Source organism: Ostrea edulis, chromosome 8 (assembly GCF_947568905.1).
Source record: "Ostrea edulis chromosome 8, xbOstEdul1.1, whole genome shotgun sequence".
In the NCBI taxonomy this organism is placed as follows: Eukaryota; Metazoa; Mollusca; class Bivalvia; order Ostreida; family Ostreidae; genus Ostrea; species Ostrea edulis.
The window spans coordinates 48,273,501-48,292,201 of NC_079171.1; the positions used below are offsets into that span (position 1 = coordinate 48,273,501).

The 18,701-nt window shown below is 34.9% G+C and overlaps 1 protein-coding gene across 4 annotated transcripts; it reads left to right on the forward strand.

Moving 5' to 3' along the window:
* The first annotated feature begins 594 nt into the window (after positions 1-594).
* LOC125660841 (N-lysine methyltransferase KMT5A-A-like) lies at positions 595-16,596 on the forward strand. Of its 4 annotated transcripts, none has more exons than XR_008797645.1 (8): positions 595-879; positions 3,139-3,177; positions 5,733-5,832; positions 8,552-8,705; positions 10,671-10,860; positions 13,210-13,305; positions 14,304-16,216; positions 16,522-16,595. XR_008797645.1 is itself a non-coding variant. In XM_056146334.1 (8 exons), exons 1-7 carry the CDS (start codon positions 850-852, stop codon positions 16,184-16,186), a joined length of 630 nt encoding a protein of 209 aa, XP_056002309.1. In that variant the 5' UTR covers positions 595-849; the 3' UTR covers positions 16,187-16,216; positions 16,522-16,596. The 4 variants fall into 4 exon arrangements, 3 of the variants coding, with proteins under 3 accessions (XP_056002309.1, XP_056002308.1, XP_056002307.1); XM_056146334.1 differs by having other exon boundaries at positions 16,166-16,216; positions 16,522-16,596; XM_056146333.1 differs by lacking the exons at positions 14,304-16,216; positions 16,522-16,595 and adding an exon at positions 13,550-14,235.
* Positions 16,597-18,701: the final 2,105 nt, after the last annotated feature.

The following is an 18,701-nucleotide window of genomic DNA, read 5'->3' on the forward strand; positions in this document are numbered from 1 at the left end:
GTATGAAAAGTCAGGAATAGCAGGAAATAAATGTACAGTAGATAGACTGCCAGCAAGGAAGTTCAAGACATAAAATACATACTTTTTTCGGTATCAAATTGTTTACAAATTACAAAATCTTCTATTTTATCCAGCGAATAAATTCCTACAATCTATATATTTACCTGTCTGCTTACCTTGTTTACTCTCTCTCTCTCTCTCTCTCTCTCTCTCTCTCTCTCTCTCTCTCTCTCTCCCTCTCTCTCTCTCTCTCTTGATGTGTGTTAATCGCATTTTGTGTTTCTTAACATTTAATATTGGATATATGTATTTGCTGTTATATATATATATATATATATATATGAAATCATGTTTAGATAGACCAATGGTATATAATTATCTGCATTAGGGAGACCGCAGGATTAGGGGGAAAAAATCTGGTCTCCCTAATATTTTAGCATCGTGCAGGTGCCAACTCACTGTACTTTCAAGGATAAATCTTATGTAGTAGTATCTTTAGATTGTACTTTCATAGAATGCGTTATCAGGAGTAGGCGCTTTCAGGTTTTAAGGACAGAAAATAAATTTTAATTATAGACTTTGTATATTGAAAAATAAAGTAAACCTGCTTTAGGGAGACCATCAAAAATCGTTGTGAAAAATCAAAAATCGACTATATATTTTATTTTCGGTTTTTGAACATTGTTTCTATGACTAATAGGCACATATCTGGACACTTGCTTTATTTAAAATTTTATTATTTAAAAACTTTAAATTTTGTTGTTCGATGAGATTTTCATTTTCACGATTCCGAAATTAACGCTCGGGCTCGGAGTTTTGTGTTCCGTATCCAGTCACATTGAGCGGAAAATGGCGAATTTATCTTACGGGAAGCGCATGGTAAGTTTACAAGGATAAACAAATCAACTATTATTTTTTTTATAGTGCAGATTAAAACACAGCTATATTTCTGTCGGCTTTAATAAGTATCAATGCGTTCAATGATTAGCTTTTCAAAAAAGCTTGCTGTCTTATAGCCAAATTTTAAATATGCAATCCAAAGCAACTCTTCAAGAGCAGTAATAATTATAGAATGTTTTCATTATGCATAACTCCACGGTTTTTTTTTTTTTGTTTTTTTGTTTTTTTTTGTACGTTTCACCAAATCCAGAAATCTCAAGTTTATAGCTAGCACAGCAAGCGTTTATGGTAACGCGAGAAAATTCGGGATGAGGTCAGTACTATGACACAAAAGTTGAACATAGTCTTATATAGGAAAAGATCTCAGATGTATCTGACTGTAGATAAACACTATTGTTTACTTTTTTATTATAATATTTTCCAAATCATTAGTTGATTAAATGAAAATTGATATTGATTAAATTCGTTATTCATTATTAAGGTTCTAAGTTCTAACTCTGCACCCAAAATAATCATACATATGTATAATACTTGAGTTACATGTATACTTAGTTATACTTATTGCATATTTGTGTATTATTTTACATACATACATGTTAATCCTACACAATATGTATAGGAATGTTCGCCGAAGTGTACTGCGACGTCATGATTCAGGCATGTGTGTAAACTGGTTGGCAAAACCAAAAATTGATAATGGCACTTAGTATGAAGAAGTCTACCGATAACGATATTTTATCAACATATGCGAACTCTTTGTCAGAAGAAGCGAAAAGGAGATATACGGTAAAGTTGCTGTACAACCGTGGTACCTGTTCTCTGCATGATCCTTACCATTTAACGTGAATTGGAGCCAAAGCCCAGGTACCTGGCCTGATCTGACGTTCGGTGATATTTACCTGTACCTGATCGACACACCATCTTTGTTTACAAAGGAGTCTATGAAGGCTTACAAATCATTAGATGCTTACAAGTATGGGACAATATAAATGCATAATTACGATAGTTGTTCTTGTAAATAATTCCTAATGGAATTCATGACTAACGTACTAGTACAGAAGATGTCCGCTGGTTCCCATGATTTACCACTGATGTGTTGACGCTTAATTGCAGATATCCAGAGCTCTCTTCTTGATTCTTGCTTCTTGGGTATGCGGTAAAAGCTTTTCGGACTACTCTTATCAAATTTATTAGCACAGCCTATTACACAACATGACACAACCATCATTTTGCTCTTGTTTACTCAGCATTCGGCCATTAAACTTTCAAATGTTTTGCCAACCAGTAAGTCACGTGACTGATTTCTGACGTCACGGCGAAAATCCCTATTTATAGAATATTATAATTATGTATGTCAGTTGTATATCGTATGTAGTTATGGTTATAACCTTAAGCAACTGATATCAGATTAAGGGCATACACAACAGTTTTTTCCTACAATGAGATTTTCTTTAAAATTACACCACGTATCATTGAAAATATGAACATTAGATATATGCAAAGAAAATTACCTCATAATGCGCGATTTACAGAGCTATGGGGCCGCCATAAGGGGGTGTTTTTGAAAATACATGAAAAACAGTTTAATCATGTTAATGTTAAATAAAAACTTAAATTTCTTGCAAAGTAAAAGTCAGAACTGCCTTGTTTGAGGTTCATTGTTGAGAGCATTCATTAAATTTATTTTCTTGTAAAAAAATCATTGTGAACTGAATTTCCAATTTTTATGGGGTAAAATTGCAGTTTTTATCATTATTTTATACCCTTTTATACAATACATAATCATGATAATGGCAAATTAAAATTTTTCCTCATGATGACAATTTGTTCATAATTTCATATGCTGTAAATGATAATACACGTATATTTATGCTCTTTTCAAAACATGGGGTCAATGCGCTTGTTTTTTTTTTTTTTTAGATATTTGGCATTATTTAACACTTTTTTCATCTTATTTTTGCCCATGCCAATGAATGGCGCGTTATTTGGCGGACGGCAGCATTGCCATTTACATGCAATTATGATGTACGTTTCCTGCTTTTATTAAATCACTGTGACATTAAAAATGAACTATGATGTTTACCTAGATTGTTACGCGCTGGCGTTTGTTTACATGCCTGTTATGGCTTTGATTGTCCATATATTGTGACGCCATGGCCTTAGTGATAGCAAAACAGAGTTATTTCCCCCTGTAACTATTGTGTATGCCTTTAAGTGGACTCATCTGTACTTTTTCAGTTAAAAGCTGGACTTGAAAGTCAAGGCATTTTGCAAAAGGTGGGTACAATCTTGCATTAAAAGATGATTCCAATTGTTCAATCACTTTCATTCTTTGACACCAGAGATATTGTAACTTTTTCTGTCAACTCGTCATTATGTGGGGGTGGGGATATGGTACATGTAATGTAAACAAAGAAAGGAGGCTAACACAAATGCAGAGCCCCCCCCCCCCCCCCCCCCCCCACACACACACACACACAATTCGCAACATGTTTTTCACAGTATGGATAATTAAATATGTATTACTATATATATAGATCTCTTTAGCAAGGCCCTTCTTTGAAACTGTATACATGTACATCTCATTTCAATATTCAACATTTATCTCGGGGGGGGGGGGGGGGGGGGGGGGTATTGTGATTGGTCAGCAGGTTGGGCAAGTGATTTTTGACATAGCTACTTGCATTAAAATTGTATTTGTCAGTCCTTGTGACACTTTTTTGTCAACTTTCCTATGCACTCTGACTCTGCACCCATATGAATGAAATGATACAATTCATGTCATGACCTACCCTCTAGGTCATATCTTTAAGGTCACTAGATCATTTTTTGTTAATTTCTTGTGTGTTCTATATCTCCAACTTATTTAGGATATTTAAAACTTATGTCAACACGATGTGTCATGACTTGCACTATAATCTACAGACCCTGAAACATGCTACTACACCAGTTGCACGGTACGGTTCGGTACGCTTTATGAACGGTACGGTTCGTTTTCTGAACGGTACGGTTCGTTTCTTGAACGGTACGGTTCGTTTCTTGCACGGTACGGTACGCTTCTTGAACGGTACGGTTCGCTTCTTGCACGGTACAGTTTGCTAAAAATAGCTGCACGCTTTGTGAACGGTTTGCACGTTTTATTAATGAAGTGGGCGTGGCCTGAACGCTTTGACTTCGTATAAATTGTACGTTTCGATAGTTTGTTTTCACTCGATCGGTCTTATTCGGCTCTTTGATTATCGGCTGCAGGATTTGTGGTTGTGTTAGAATGTGCACATGGGGAAATGAGATGTTATTTTTGATTGCTTCGATGGAATAATTCCATATTGATAACGTACATAAAAGTTATGAATAAAAGTTTTTAGAATTTGCTTAAGTCTAAGTCTTAATGGTTGTTATTACGTTTCAATTTGTTTTTCATTTCTCATCAGACATTTATTAATTTACGATTTTATAAAAAGTTGTTACATGAACTGCTCCCCGACATGGGCGTGCGTAAGTGTAAAAACAAAGCGTATTAAGTTTCCGGATATAAATTACAGTGCCTAAATTGGAAAAGTTTTTAAGAAGAAGTGAATTTTGTTTTGAATACACTAAAGTCGCAAATGACACAATGATTATTTTCTGCACTTCACATTTATTGTGATTTATCATCGGCATTATGAAAGATCCAGGATATCTGCACGTGAAGTTTGTACATCCTTTTTTGTCAGCATTCAGTCATTCATAATTAATAATGTTAGATATCTGTTGCATTTTTCTTTGAATCAAATAAAATGATGATAATACATATATATTCCTATCCTTTATCACGCGAAGTCCGATTTTCATTTCCCTGACTTTATTTTTGATTACTGAAAATTGAATTAAAAAAAATTAACAGAAAAGTAAGGCAAGTGTATAGTTTGCAATAAAAATGTTTCATATACCTTTTCTATATATTGTTGAAATACTTGAAAATGCTGAAATGAATAATTTTTTGCGTCCGATTTGATGCTTTGCATCAATTTAACTTGTTTACATTCTTTTACACATGTAAGTATCTATTTATTTCTCTGTCGATGTAATTAAAAATTGTTTATTAGTGTATTTAATAAATCCGCCAATCTACATCTATCTATATGGGTCGTTATCAATGTAGAAGAGAAAAGATATGTCAAAATTATTGCTAATAAAGTAATGAAAATATTACAGTGTAGAACGTGACAATTTTTCTAATCGGTCTAGAAATTTCTCATATGATTCAGACACTGTACGTAGGAAAGTACATATTGAATACAACAGTAGACAACCATTCATCTCATAGCGAATTAGAAATCTTCTAACACTTTGCCGCATAGTTTTGAAATCGTACTTTGTTTTAAGCATCTCGGTGATTTTCACAGTTGATAACCCAGCTTTGTGATGTTTGAGGATAATGCTTCGAATAGCCAGCGATAGTCTACGACCTCCTTTCCCATCGGGCGCCATTGTGAAAATAATATACTGTGGCTGAAAAAGTGGGTCACGTGACATAAATTGCACGCTTTCTGCACGGTACGGTACGCTTTCGGGCTTTTGGGGGCGGGGTTTGCATAATATTATCCTGCACGCTTTCTGCACGGTACGGTACGCTTTTTGAACGATACGGTTCGTTTCTTGAACGGGACGGTACGTTTCTTGAACGGTACGGTTCGTTTCTTGCACGGAACGGTTCGGTTCGTTTTTAAGGTGTAGTAGCACGTTTCAGGGTCTGTTTATTGAGTGACTTTCTTGAGATATTAAAAGATGGTTAGATGACCAAGTGTTGACTGATATATGATGTTTTCATTTTATGTTTTTATTTGTAACAGAAAGTAAAACGCCTGAAGCCTGAGGAAGATGCCAAATGGTGGTGTCAGGCTGGTCTTGACAAAGATGGGTTCAAAGTAAAATATATATCTGACTATAAAGGTGAGTTTAAACCATATTTATATCATCTTTGCTTGCTCATTTGTTCCTATATTCCTACAAGGCTGAATTCATGCAGGAACAACTCCGCATAAGAAACAAGATCTTAGCCTCAAAATCTAATCTAACGTTCAGATACATAGATGACGTCTTATCTACATGTATTAACCAGTTTTCACGAAAAAGCACAGGCCCTTCGGGCTTCCCAGTATAATAATTGTGCAAGCCCGAACAATATTTTGCAGGCCCAAAATGTTTTTTTTCTAATTTGACCTCTTGTTATCTGCTGATTCTACTCTATAGACACATGCACAGTTCTACTGTAGGAAAATACAGGTCAAGATGATCATAGTTAGAGAACAACTGACATTAAAAGGATTATATTATTTTTCAACATATTAATCCAGTATATGCGAAAGTTTTTGGACCACACAGGACATTCGGTCCTGTGTAATCAATGAACACACCGGACCGAACCAAATTTTGTCAGACCGAAAAACCTAATGTAAAAAAGTGAAACATGTGAAAATGCAAAACCAAGGGAATCTTATTTATTATACTAGTAATACTATACCAGGAATCCCTCCCGTATAATACTTTAGACAGTCCATGCGGTTTTAATCAATTCATTTACGTATTTGGATGTGTGCTATTTTTTTTTTACTTTTAACAAACTCCGCATCAAAATAGTAAAGCTCAAAACCGGACATTGAGACATCAGACATTCTGGTCCGGTGTAAAAAATGATGCATCGGACCTGAGGCACTGCACATCGGTCAGGTCCGACGGTCCGATGTCTTTCACATAGACTGATTAATCTCGCAGATACATCAGCAGCTTATGTTCAACTCTGTTTTGTATACACCAGTACAAAACATTTTGTTTTCTCCAGAATCACTTAAATGTTAGCCAAGGCCCACCCTCGCAGTGTTCGAAATTGGTTTAAAACTTGGTATAGACCACAGGTCTATGCCAAGATAAAATGACTTAGACCTCATCGAATTGGCATAGACCATAACATTGAAAAAATAATAACACAAATTTAAAACATTTTCATTTACTTCTAATATACTTAGAAAGTGTATTTTCTTTCCATTTCTGTAATATCCTTTCCTCATAATGTTTATCAGACATCGACTGACTATGCAAGGCCCTCTTGGATACTTTATTGCTTTAAATCTAGAAAATTGGCATAGACCATTTGGTCTATCTCAATTACAGTTGGCATAGACCAGTGCCATTTGACATAGACTCGGTCTATCGGTCTATGGTTAATTTCGAACACTGCCCTCGGTCCAATGGGGCATGAATTTTCGTTTTTTTTCTCCTCGTACGACAGGGTTTTTTGGGGTTTTTTTTATCGGATGGTTGTGATTCTGAAATACGCTTGGGTGGTTTTGAATTTCCCGGACGAGCCCCCTCCCTATACTTCAGAAAAGGCAGCATGGTTGATAATTTTTCTATGCAAAATTTGACTACTAAGTCATGACATTTAGTCTGAGTCAATCTCACGCTTTATTTGTAATATATACAGAACATATAAGAAAACATTTACAGGCCCACCGGACTCCAGGGTTTAATATTTTAAGAAGCCTGATCCCGATTTTACTGGCCTCGGGCATCGGGCCGCTGGTTAACGTCGAAGACTGATTAACAATGATACTGTTTCTAAGTATCTGCATATCATTTATCCTCCTGAACTTGAGATTAACTCAACTACATGTATGGAGTCGCATTGTTCTGCCTCATATTTAGACCTTTTTTTTTAATTTGACAGGCAAGGAAAATTAAACACAAAGATATATGATAAATGTGATGATTACAATTTCCCTATTGTCAACTTTCTACACTTGTCAAGCAACATTCCATCTTTTCCCGCGTACGGTGTATTTGTTTCCCAGTTGATTCGCTACGCTAGACATGCTAGAGGAAGCTCTTTGTATAAAGACTTCTTGAACAGATCTGTGTTGCTTGCCAAAAAACTGTTGACACAGGGATACCAAATGCCCAAGCTTATATCATCAATGAAAAAGTTTTATGGGCGACACCACAAACTCGTTAACAGATACAGCATCAGTGTTTCAAAATTGTCTCGTGATATACTCTGCGCTACATAACTAATTTTTCTGGTCTCTTACCTGATTTGACTTTGAGAAATGCATGACGAGTGACACATGTGGAGCACTCACTCATGAAGTGCTCATTCTTCTGGAACACCTGGCCTCACCCAGGATGATTCTAGGGTTCATGCGTTTCCTTGTTTTTTGTGTGTTTTTATGTGTCGATCGTATTTATTTTCAATTTTGTCCCTGGTCTTTCCATTTTGATTGCCACATTGGTACCTTTTCTTGAATATACTTTAAATAGAGATATTTTTAGGAGGTTTTTAGAAGGTTTGAAATAAGAATTTATGCTTGCTTGTGCTATTATAAATGCTCACCTACATGTAGTAGATTTTGAAAAATCATATTGATATTTTTTGGCACTATTGTGTGTTTGACCCATCAACTCAGACACACATAAGCTTGTAATTGCATGGTATTGTACATGTATGTGATCCTAATAAGTACTTGTATCACCAAATATTGAATCACTGAAATTGAGTGCAAATGAGAAAGAAATGTTATTGCTATACATACAGTGTACTGTTTACTTTAGGTGAACTAATGCTGAGTTGCTTGTGCTCTATTTGTATGAATGCACTTGTTCTTGCATTATGCAGGATTTGGTGTATTTGCCGAAAAAGACTTCAGAGCAGGGGATTTTCTTCTAGAATATGTTGGAGAAATAATTACTGAAGAAGAGGCATTTGAAAGGCAGAGAAAATGTGATGAAAATAATTTTTTTTTTTACAAGAACAAAGGAAAAAGTATGTGGTAAGTTTTATACATGAATGATGGTAGACATCAGAAAGTGTTTTGTTTTCAGTTTGCAAAGCTCATTGTTGTTTTCTAAATTAAACGACATGTACATGTAAGAACATTATTGATCTTTATTTGGTTAATGCATAATTGAAATAGTTTTTTGTACCGGACTTGACAAAGTCGGGGTAATATGATACCTGTACATGTATTTGCTTTGTGCCTGACTGTCTGTTAGCGTGTGTGCCTACTTGCTTATTGCGTGTCTGCCTGATAGTTTTTTATACGCCCGTCGAAGACGGGACGTATTATGGTATGGCGTCGTCCGTCTGTCTGTCCGGACCTTGTGGGCAGGATACAGACTGAACCATAAGTCCTAGGACTTTACAACTTGGTACATTTGATCACCATGATGAGAGGAAGATGCCTATTGTTTTTCATGGTCAAAGGTCAAGGTCGTAGTATCACTTTTTAGGAAAACCTTGTGGGCAGGATACACACCGAACCGTAAGCTCCAGGATATTATAACTTGGTATATTTGATCACCATGATGAGAGGAAGATGCCTATTGTTTTTCAAGGTCAAGGTCGTAGTATCACTTTTTAGGAAAACCTTGTGGGCAGGATACAAACCGAACCGTAAGCTCCAGGATATTATAACTTGGCATATTTGATCATCATGATGAGAGGAAGGTGCCTATTGTTTTTCAAAGTCAGAGGTCAAGGTTCTAAGGCTATCCCTCTTTATATCTTGATATCCATTTCTACAAGCATAATAATGAATTAACTCACAGAGGACAGTGCTAACTTCACTAAAATATGAATCCCACTAAAATATGTTTTCCTTGAGCAAAATCTACGGGCGTATTATGCCACATTGGCGTTACTCTTGTTGGTTTATTTTTCCTCAACTATTTTGATGCAGGATGTTCATACTGTGTACATACTTTGTTACATGTAATACTCTGTCACATACCAAAATTAGGTCACTGCCTTTTGTATTTTGACCTTAACCAATTAAAGAAATTGGGCTTTGGGGAAATATCTCCTCAACTAGTTCAATCAGGATATTCATACTTGGTACATGAGTAGGTATATTGTGTAATATACCATAGTGTTCAATCTAAAGCAATTTAGCATGGCGCAGTGTCATGCCCTTTTCCTGATGCCATGCCCTTTTTTTCCGGCGCCATGCCCTTTTTCTCATTCAAACCTATCGACAACAGAGCGCCATTTATTTCTTTTTGGTAAAAGTAATCTTAAAACTACATTAGACCACTGGTCGTCTCTAACGAAAAAAGAAAGATATAACGAGTTAAGTTCATTCTATGAAATTTAAATTGAGGGAATTTTACATGACCTGAAGTTATGAAATAATGCCCCCCTCCCCCCTATATACTAGTTTTTTCTGAATCTGTGTAATTTTATTTTTGGAAGGCAAGTACATGAAGATGCATATAACACTTTCTCAAAAAGAGAAAGTATATACATGTAGGATGTATTGCAAAGTTATATATATTACTAAATATTGTTGCCTTTAAAATCAAATAATTATGATAACAAAGTGCCCTAAAAATCCGAAAATTGCATAACGTGTGCCCGTTTAAGGCAAAATTTTGTGTGCCTTTTTTCTTTCTATACCAAAAGTTGGTCACCGCCACCTATATTTCCATTGTTTTTTTTTTTTACAGAGTTTACAGCCCTTGACACTTAGAATATCTCCAGAATAGTAGATTAATTTTTTCATCGCAACTCCTCTTCAATGGTTTGAGGGAAAATGTTTTGAAACTTTGTAAAAAGTAAAGGCATGATATGAAGATGCACATGGAGGAGGGGCATTATGGTCCATTGTTTTTAATTTTTTTAAAGAGTTACAACCCTTACCACTTTCAATTTTAGTCAAAATATAGGTTAATCTCATAACTTTGCCATTTCTGCTGACTTGCTACCACTTTGAGATACATCTATTTGTCATTTTCAGTATTGATACTTCAACTCAAGATCATATATGCCCGTATGTCAATGATGGGAACAAGATGGCTAATGCTGTCATGAAACTTTTGACTTTTGAGAGCCCTTGTCTATGCTTGTTTGCTGTCAGAGATATTCAAGAGAAAGAAGAAATACTGTATAACTATGGAGATACTCAGAATCTCTGGTGGAGAAATAAGGTACAGATATTGAAGAAAGCATGATAATTTCTCAATCTACTGTGATTGACTTGATCCATGATATCAAATGTTCAATGAACTGGATTAAATTTCTTTAGATATAAAGTTATATAATGATTTACCCTTGAATTGAGGCATTAATACAAATTTGAAATTTGATAACCATGAAGATGAATAGTTTCAGTTTACATTGTATTTTGAGTTTTTCACCTCTCAACCTATACTTGAAGTTTATGGCTTTTCTCATCCCATGGAAGGAAATGATATATATTATTACTCATTACTTGACTTCACCTAAGCCATGAATTGATTGCTTTGTTTTACATTCATGTCATTTCATAGAAAATTCAGTATTATGGACCATTTTATCTCACGTGGAACAGCAGTTTTATGTGAGCTTTTCTGATCACAATTTTTCCGTTGTCTGTCCTTCGTAAATTTTTTAAGTGTTAGACTTCTTCTCTGAAATTGCTAGGCAAATTTCAACCAAACATGGCAGGAAGCATTATTGCGCGGTGGGAATTCAAATTTGTTCAAATGGTGCCCTTGGCACCTAGGGTTCTGTACTTAAGGGCCAAAAAGGGTGAAAATGTACCATTTCTGAAAAAATCTTCTTTTCAGAAGGCACTGGAAAGAATGATAAGATTTTATGCATGGGGCAGCTAAAGGACCATGAGATTCAAGTTCATTCAAGAGAAAACGATCTGCAAACTTTGGGACCCATATAGGGGGTTCAAAGTTTGACGTAGGCTTATATAGGAAATAAGATTTAAAAAATTGTGAAAGTACATGGCATAACCACTTGATATTTTGCATGAAGCTTCCTAGCAACAAAAATTGTTAAAGTGATATTGGTTTGTCAACTTGTCGACTGCCCATAAGGGGATGGGTGGGGATGGGGTAGTGGTTTCAAATTTTACCCATGGGGGTAGGTTCAAAGTTAAACATATGCTTATATAGGTAAAGATATAAAAAAAAAAAAATATTCTGCGAAAGTACTAATAAGACTGGACATGAGAGGCCTCATGATTAAAAATGTGATCCCATAACCACTTTGACATGGAGGCCCCTATACAGTAAAAGATATAAAAATGTTCTTCTGTGAAAGTACATGTACTAAGCAGAATGATTAGATATTTTGCATGAACTTCCCAGCAACAAGAGGAGTCAAATTATTCAAGGGAAATCAATCCATTGACTTAAGCATGTTAAGGTCCTGCAAGTGGATGAAAGTTTAACAAAGTCTTATACTGGAAAAGATATAAATTGTCTTTAGTGGAAGTACTGAGCAGAATGACTTGGTATATTGCATAAAGCTTTCTAGCAACTTTTATGTTTAGGTGAGCATTGTGGGCCATTGGCCTCTTGTTTATATATAGCTGTATTATAGGTAGTAACAAATTGTAAATTTCCAATTTTTCTGCTGAAGTGGGGCAATGGTGTCACTTGGACATATCTAATACTATCTTTGCAGTTAGATTTCTTAATTTTTTACCCCTCTGCCAATTTTGGCCTAAGGGTATTGTCAACACAAAGTCAGATGGGAGTGTATTAGTGTTTGTGTGTGTGTGCATTAGACTATTGTTTCCAGGCCATACATCCTTTGATTTTGGAGTAAGACCACTGAATCTTACTAGGATGTTCACTTACATAGGGTAGATGTGCATTTCAGGGTCAAATGTCAGGTTGACATTTGGGGAGGTTACTATAACTTAAAATAGCAAAATTGTTTTAGGAAAATATTTCCTAAACTATAAAAGATGGATCATTGAACTTTGGTAGGATGTTTACTCAGATAGAGTAGATATGCCTTTTGGGGTCAAAGTATCAATTTGACCTTTGGGGAGGTCAATGTAAATTAAAATAGAAAAATCTTAAGTATAGGAGATGGATCATTGAAACTTGGTAGGATTTTTACTGATATAGTTTATATTTGTTTTTTGGGGTTAAAATGTAAATTTGACCTTTGGAGAGATCACTATTATTAAAAATAACAAATTTGTTTACTAAAAATAGCAAATTAGCTATCTCCTAAACTATAGAAGATGGATCATTGAACTTTCTCAGGATGTTTACTCAGATAAGGTAGATGTTGGGGTCAAAATGTGAATTTGACCTTTGGGGAGGTCACTGTTACATGTACTGAAAATATAAAAAAAAGTCTTAAATTTAGAAGATTATTGAAACTTGGTAGGATGTTAATCAGATATGGTAGATTAGCCTTTTTGTGTCAATATGTCAAAATGCTGAGGGTTAATCTGCAAGTTTGGAGAACCTATTTTTATTTTACTCATGACCATTCATTCCTTACCATGAGTTGGCATTGTATCGTTTTATACTCTTTTTCAGTGGAACATACATGTAATGGAAACACAGAAAATGATGAAAATGGACAGGGTGACTATGAGGGAAGCAGTAGCTGCAGCAACCAAAGGAACAAGTCAGGTAAAGCTGTTAATCAATTATGTCTCCCCCAGCAAAAGGAGTACAACAATATACCATGGTGTTATAAATTGTGATACAGAAGTTTCGGTTTGATTCATGATACATGTATGTTAATCCACCCAAATGATATGGCTCCATTTCATTTTTAACTCACTATAGCTGAAAGCTCATGTGAGGTTTTTTGATTAGTTTGTCTGTCATCCATCAGTCTGTAAACTTTCCACATTTTCAATTTCTTCTCCAGGCCAATTTCAACCAAACTTGGCAAAACGTATCATTGCGCGATGGGGATTCAAGTGTGTTCAAATGGTGCCCCTAGTCACAGGGTTCTGTGCTTATGGGCCCAAATGGTTAAAAAGGTACCATTCTTAAAAAATCATCTTGTCATAAAGCACTGGAGAGAATGATTTGATATTATGCACGGGGCATATAAGCGACCATGAGATTCAAGTATATTGTTACTGGTTCTATCCTCCACCAATAAAAACTGGACACCATTGTATGATGGAAAATTGTTGAGTGTGGCAAAAAAACCAAACAAAATCAGGGAATGAAAAAAGGTGTCATCAATGTAGTTAAGACAGTAAAAGATGTCTCTTGCAGATGTGAATATGGCATTTTTCCATAAAATAAAGCATCCCACATGACTATGCTATCTTCACTTGAGGGCACAAAAAGCAACATGATCATCCTTGCACTCCCAAACTTGGATTTTAACATTTTTTTGCATGAGAAGCAAAAAAAATTAACAGTAAAGAATTTAAGAATATGTGAGGTAACCATAAATGCATCAACAACTAGTGCAGATGTTGCAAATTGAATTAATTTTGGTAGATTTGGCCGTTGTGGTACTTAGGTTTAAGTATATCGGGGCACCTATTAATACTAGCTAGTGGGTTCAAACTTTTTTTTTTGGTAGGGCACTGGCTTTTAAATCTGAAGATTGTATTTGAGACTTAGTGATACTTCCTAACAATTACACTTCATTTCTTTCACAGTAAAGTGGTAATTGGAGGACGCACAGCTTTTGCAGGAGCAATTTTAGGATTTAGCATAAATTCATTCATGCTTCGCTCAAATTTTTGCTAGGAAGAAGTTTTGCTTTTGTAGCATGATACAAAAATGATGATCAAATAGATTTTGAGTGTATTTTACAACTAATTTAATCTCCTTATGATGTTGAATGTTTGGCCGGGTTGCAGAACCTGCATTCAGCTTTGAAGTATGGTGAATGCCAGGTGATCAACTGGCTGAGCGGACCACTTGTGCATGCAATGTACTTTGTGTAATCAAATCATCTCACACCTCTAACTTGACATCCTTCAAACTTTGTACAATTGTATGGAGACATTAAAGATGTATTTTTGACTTTTTGGAAGCGCTCTGACATTTTTCCAAAATTTACATTTAGTTGAACTTTGTCACTTTCACAACTTGTTTTAAAATAGACAGTACCTACTTTGTAAAATTGACTCCTCTCATAGCGTTTACTTTACATTGTTCAGACCTTGCTTGTACAGTTGTAATGAACACATTGAAGATATGTATGTGATTTTTAGGAAGTGTTCAGACATTTTTTGGAAAAGTTTACATGTAGTTGAACTTTGTATTTTTCTCAGTATGTTATTAACTCCTCTCACAGCTTTTATTTGATATTCTTCAGACCATGTACAGTTGTAACGGACACGAAGAAAATCTGCATGTGGCACTTTAGAAGTGTGCTACATGTTCATATCTTTGTAATTTTCCCAGCATGATATCTACGCAGTTGTGTTAAGTAGGGCCATAGAAATATATCAGGAAAAAAGCATTAATAAACAGATCAATTTGTGACAAATTCTGTAAACACAACCCATTTATACAAAAACAATATGTATATATCATTAAGTGCATATTGACCTCTTATACATTTTTCACCAGACCGACAGTCTCAACATCAACTCTCTATCACGTGATCAAATATCAAGATAAAAACGTATCGTGTATGTATAAATCGTAAAATTGGCACGATATCCAGATATCAATGCAAGTTGAAGTTAATATAACTTCAAAGCATATTAATTTCTTAATTTGAAAAGTGCTGAGAGCAAGTTTACTGTGACTTGCAACATGTCTAATTTTTGCATTGAATATGCAAGATGTAGCGATTTTTGCACATACGAAGTTGAATCTAGCCTGAAAAACATATTTTCTGTTGAAGCCAGAACTTGCTCCCCTAACTTTCCTTTGGCACTGAAGTTCACATGTCACATAAATGAAACATCTTTCACTTAAAAACCTCGGGGTGTCGTGCCAATGATGAAATTTTTATGTACGGAAACCCTGTTTATGCAAATGAGTCCATTGTGAAAGTAACTATACGTGTAGATTAGGGGCGATATCAATATCACAATATAATATGGATATTACTTTAGCATGTATGCTATATAAAGAAGAAATTGAAACTTTTTCAATATCAAAGAGAATTAATATAACCCATTTGACAGAAACTTTTACGCAATTGCAGTTTACCGTTTGACAGCGGTGGTAAATAACGAAACAATATTTTGACATTTCCAACCACAAATGGACTGTAGATATGTACGTCATGACCTTCGTCATGACGTAATTTTCATTGTGACGTCGTGCAATGTGCCAGTGCGGTAAAGTATATTTATGTACAGCACCGGTATTAAAAATTTTATGGGGAAAGCCTTAACTCAACCGCGTAAAGGCATGGCCTAAAATATTTCATTTTATGTCAGTGAATAATGTATTAAATCAACCATGCCATTTTGGCCAATTTTAGTATTTCTTGAAACCAACCCTAACCTTAACGTCTATACCTGTAGTCTGTAATGCATATTTAAATATATTTCAGGTTCTGTTCAGGAGTCCCTAAATGGTATTCAATGTTCTGCAATGCTTCCAGGTATAGTTATGCTTTCATTGTTCTTTCGAATAATTTAATCAGTGCTTTAACATGAAGATGTTTAATAAGCTCTGTTTTAATGTGATGAAACTTTGAAACTTGAACACAAGGATTGTAAAAACTGTATTCTCAGATATTTGAGTCATCTGTTTTTCTCTCTTGATCATTTCTTTTTACCTCATTTTGGGTATTGATCTATATAACATTCTAAGTTACATTTCGGGAAATATTGCCTTTTACAATTTACTGACTTCTTAATTTCCTAATGAATAAGTAGACTACTGATGAATTCCATTCAATTTTAGAGGAAACTAACAGTGATGATGAACAGGTGGAATCAGTTCAAAAGAATGTTCCTAGGACATCTAGAAAATGCTCAGGCAAGAATTAAGTTTCATATTATATTTGCTGTACTGTTCTTAAACAATTGGATTATGCAATTTAATCAACTTTTGCTTATAAACCGAAGCCATTGAGGTGTCATTCCATGTTCTATCATCTTTTAACTGTCCATTCATCCAGAACTGTATTACTTTTGTTACTGCTTCTCAAAGGGCAAGGTCTCTGGCTTGAGTACAACTGCAGTTAACATTTTTATACGCCCCTCCTAAGACGGGACGTATTTGGTATGGCGTTCATGTCCGTCCGTCTGTTAGCTTTTTCGTGTCCGACCCGTAACTTAAATACTACAGGGCCTAGAATCATCAAACTTTGTCTGTAGATACATCTTGGGTAGAAGGTGTGTCGCACATTAAAACCAGGTCACTGTGACTTTTCATTAAGAAGATATGGCCATATATGGCAAAAACTTGTCCGGCTCATAACTTGAAAACTATTAGACCTAGACCTAGAATCACCAAAATTGGTCAACTAATGCATCTTAGGTAGAAGGTGTGTCGCATCCTACTTTAAGGTCGCTGTGACATTTAATTAAGGTGATATAAAAAAAGAATGTTTTAATGGGTACAATCTATACTGTTAACAATATGTGACGGGCGTATCATGTGCCGTGGCGGTGCACTTTATTAAATGTGTAAACAAGACATCACACCTTCATTTAAATTAGAACATGGATATATTTAACATGGATGACATTATGTGAGAATACCAATAAAAACATGGATGCCATTATATACATGTAGCTGAAAAATTGTTGAGTGTGGAGATAAACAATCAATAATCTCATAAAAACAAAGCAAATACAGAGGACAAGTTTGACTTTGATGACATATTATACTAGAAATACTGCCCTTGAAAATTTTAATTCCACCACTTTTAACTTCAGATGAAATATCAGAATGTGATATGTTGGATTTACATTTAGTGCAAAAGTATATTGAGCAAAGATGAAGGTCAAAATTGTTTTAAAGTTGATGGTATTTGTCTTTTCAAAGTTACTGTCCTTGAATTGTTAGATTTTAATAATCATTGTTAAAGTGAATGATAATTGTATTATGGGTCAGTACAAGGAATTCTTGAGGAGATGAGCAGTAGGGAAACAAACAAATTGTCTTCTCAGAAAGACTTACTGTAGTTTCATCATTTTTTGTCGATCATCAATTTTCGTGGATTTTGTTGTTGACTTCATACATGAATTCAAATGTTCAACGAAATGTTATAATTACCTATATATGTTAAATATAAAACATTCATCCATGAATTCAAATATCCTAGAATCTAAGCATCTTTGCTTGAACCGAAGCACCTACTGAAAACCATGGAATTCCATGACCGGGAATATTAATGAAACCAAAGTAACTATTTTCAGTAAAGCTTCTCAAGAAAATACAGCTTTGCCCCATCCATCTCACTGTGTTGTACTGTTATTGCTTCTTGCTGGTTTACACCAGTAAAATCAACACAACCACCAACAGCCATAAAACAGATTTGTAATGTTAGACAAGCTAGATGGCAACATTTAAAAAGACATAACTTTCATATTTTGGAAGACACATTATTTCGTTTTGGTGTTCAAATTATAATGCATTTACAGTTAATATAAAATCATACTTTTTGTTGTAGTGAAATGGTCAAGAGAAGATAGCATTATTGTAAGAAATCATTTTAGGGACTTTGTATATCAGACTGCCATCTGCTCCACAAATGAGAGACCACTGCAAAGTAAGCATTTGTAATGAATACATGTAATGTAAATATATATAGAATGGAAATGATTACATGAAGGTTGTGAGATAAGATCGTAATGAATTTTATTATGATCTCCCTTAGTTTACCAAGGTTGTGATTAAGGGCTAATTATACCCCCACAAGGATAGGGGGTATACTGTTTTACCCTTGTGTGTCATTCCATCCGTCTGTCCATCATTCCATCTGTAACACCTTTCTGTTTGCCATATCTCAAAAATTTTACAACTTAACATCTTAGAATTTTGTACATAGCTTTATATGGATGAGATGTATTGTGAGATGCAATTTCAGATCCATCGGACATCTACTTCCTGTTTGCCGAAAACTTAGAATTTTT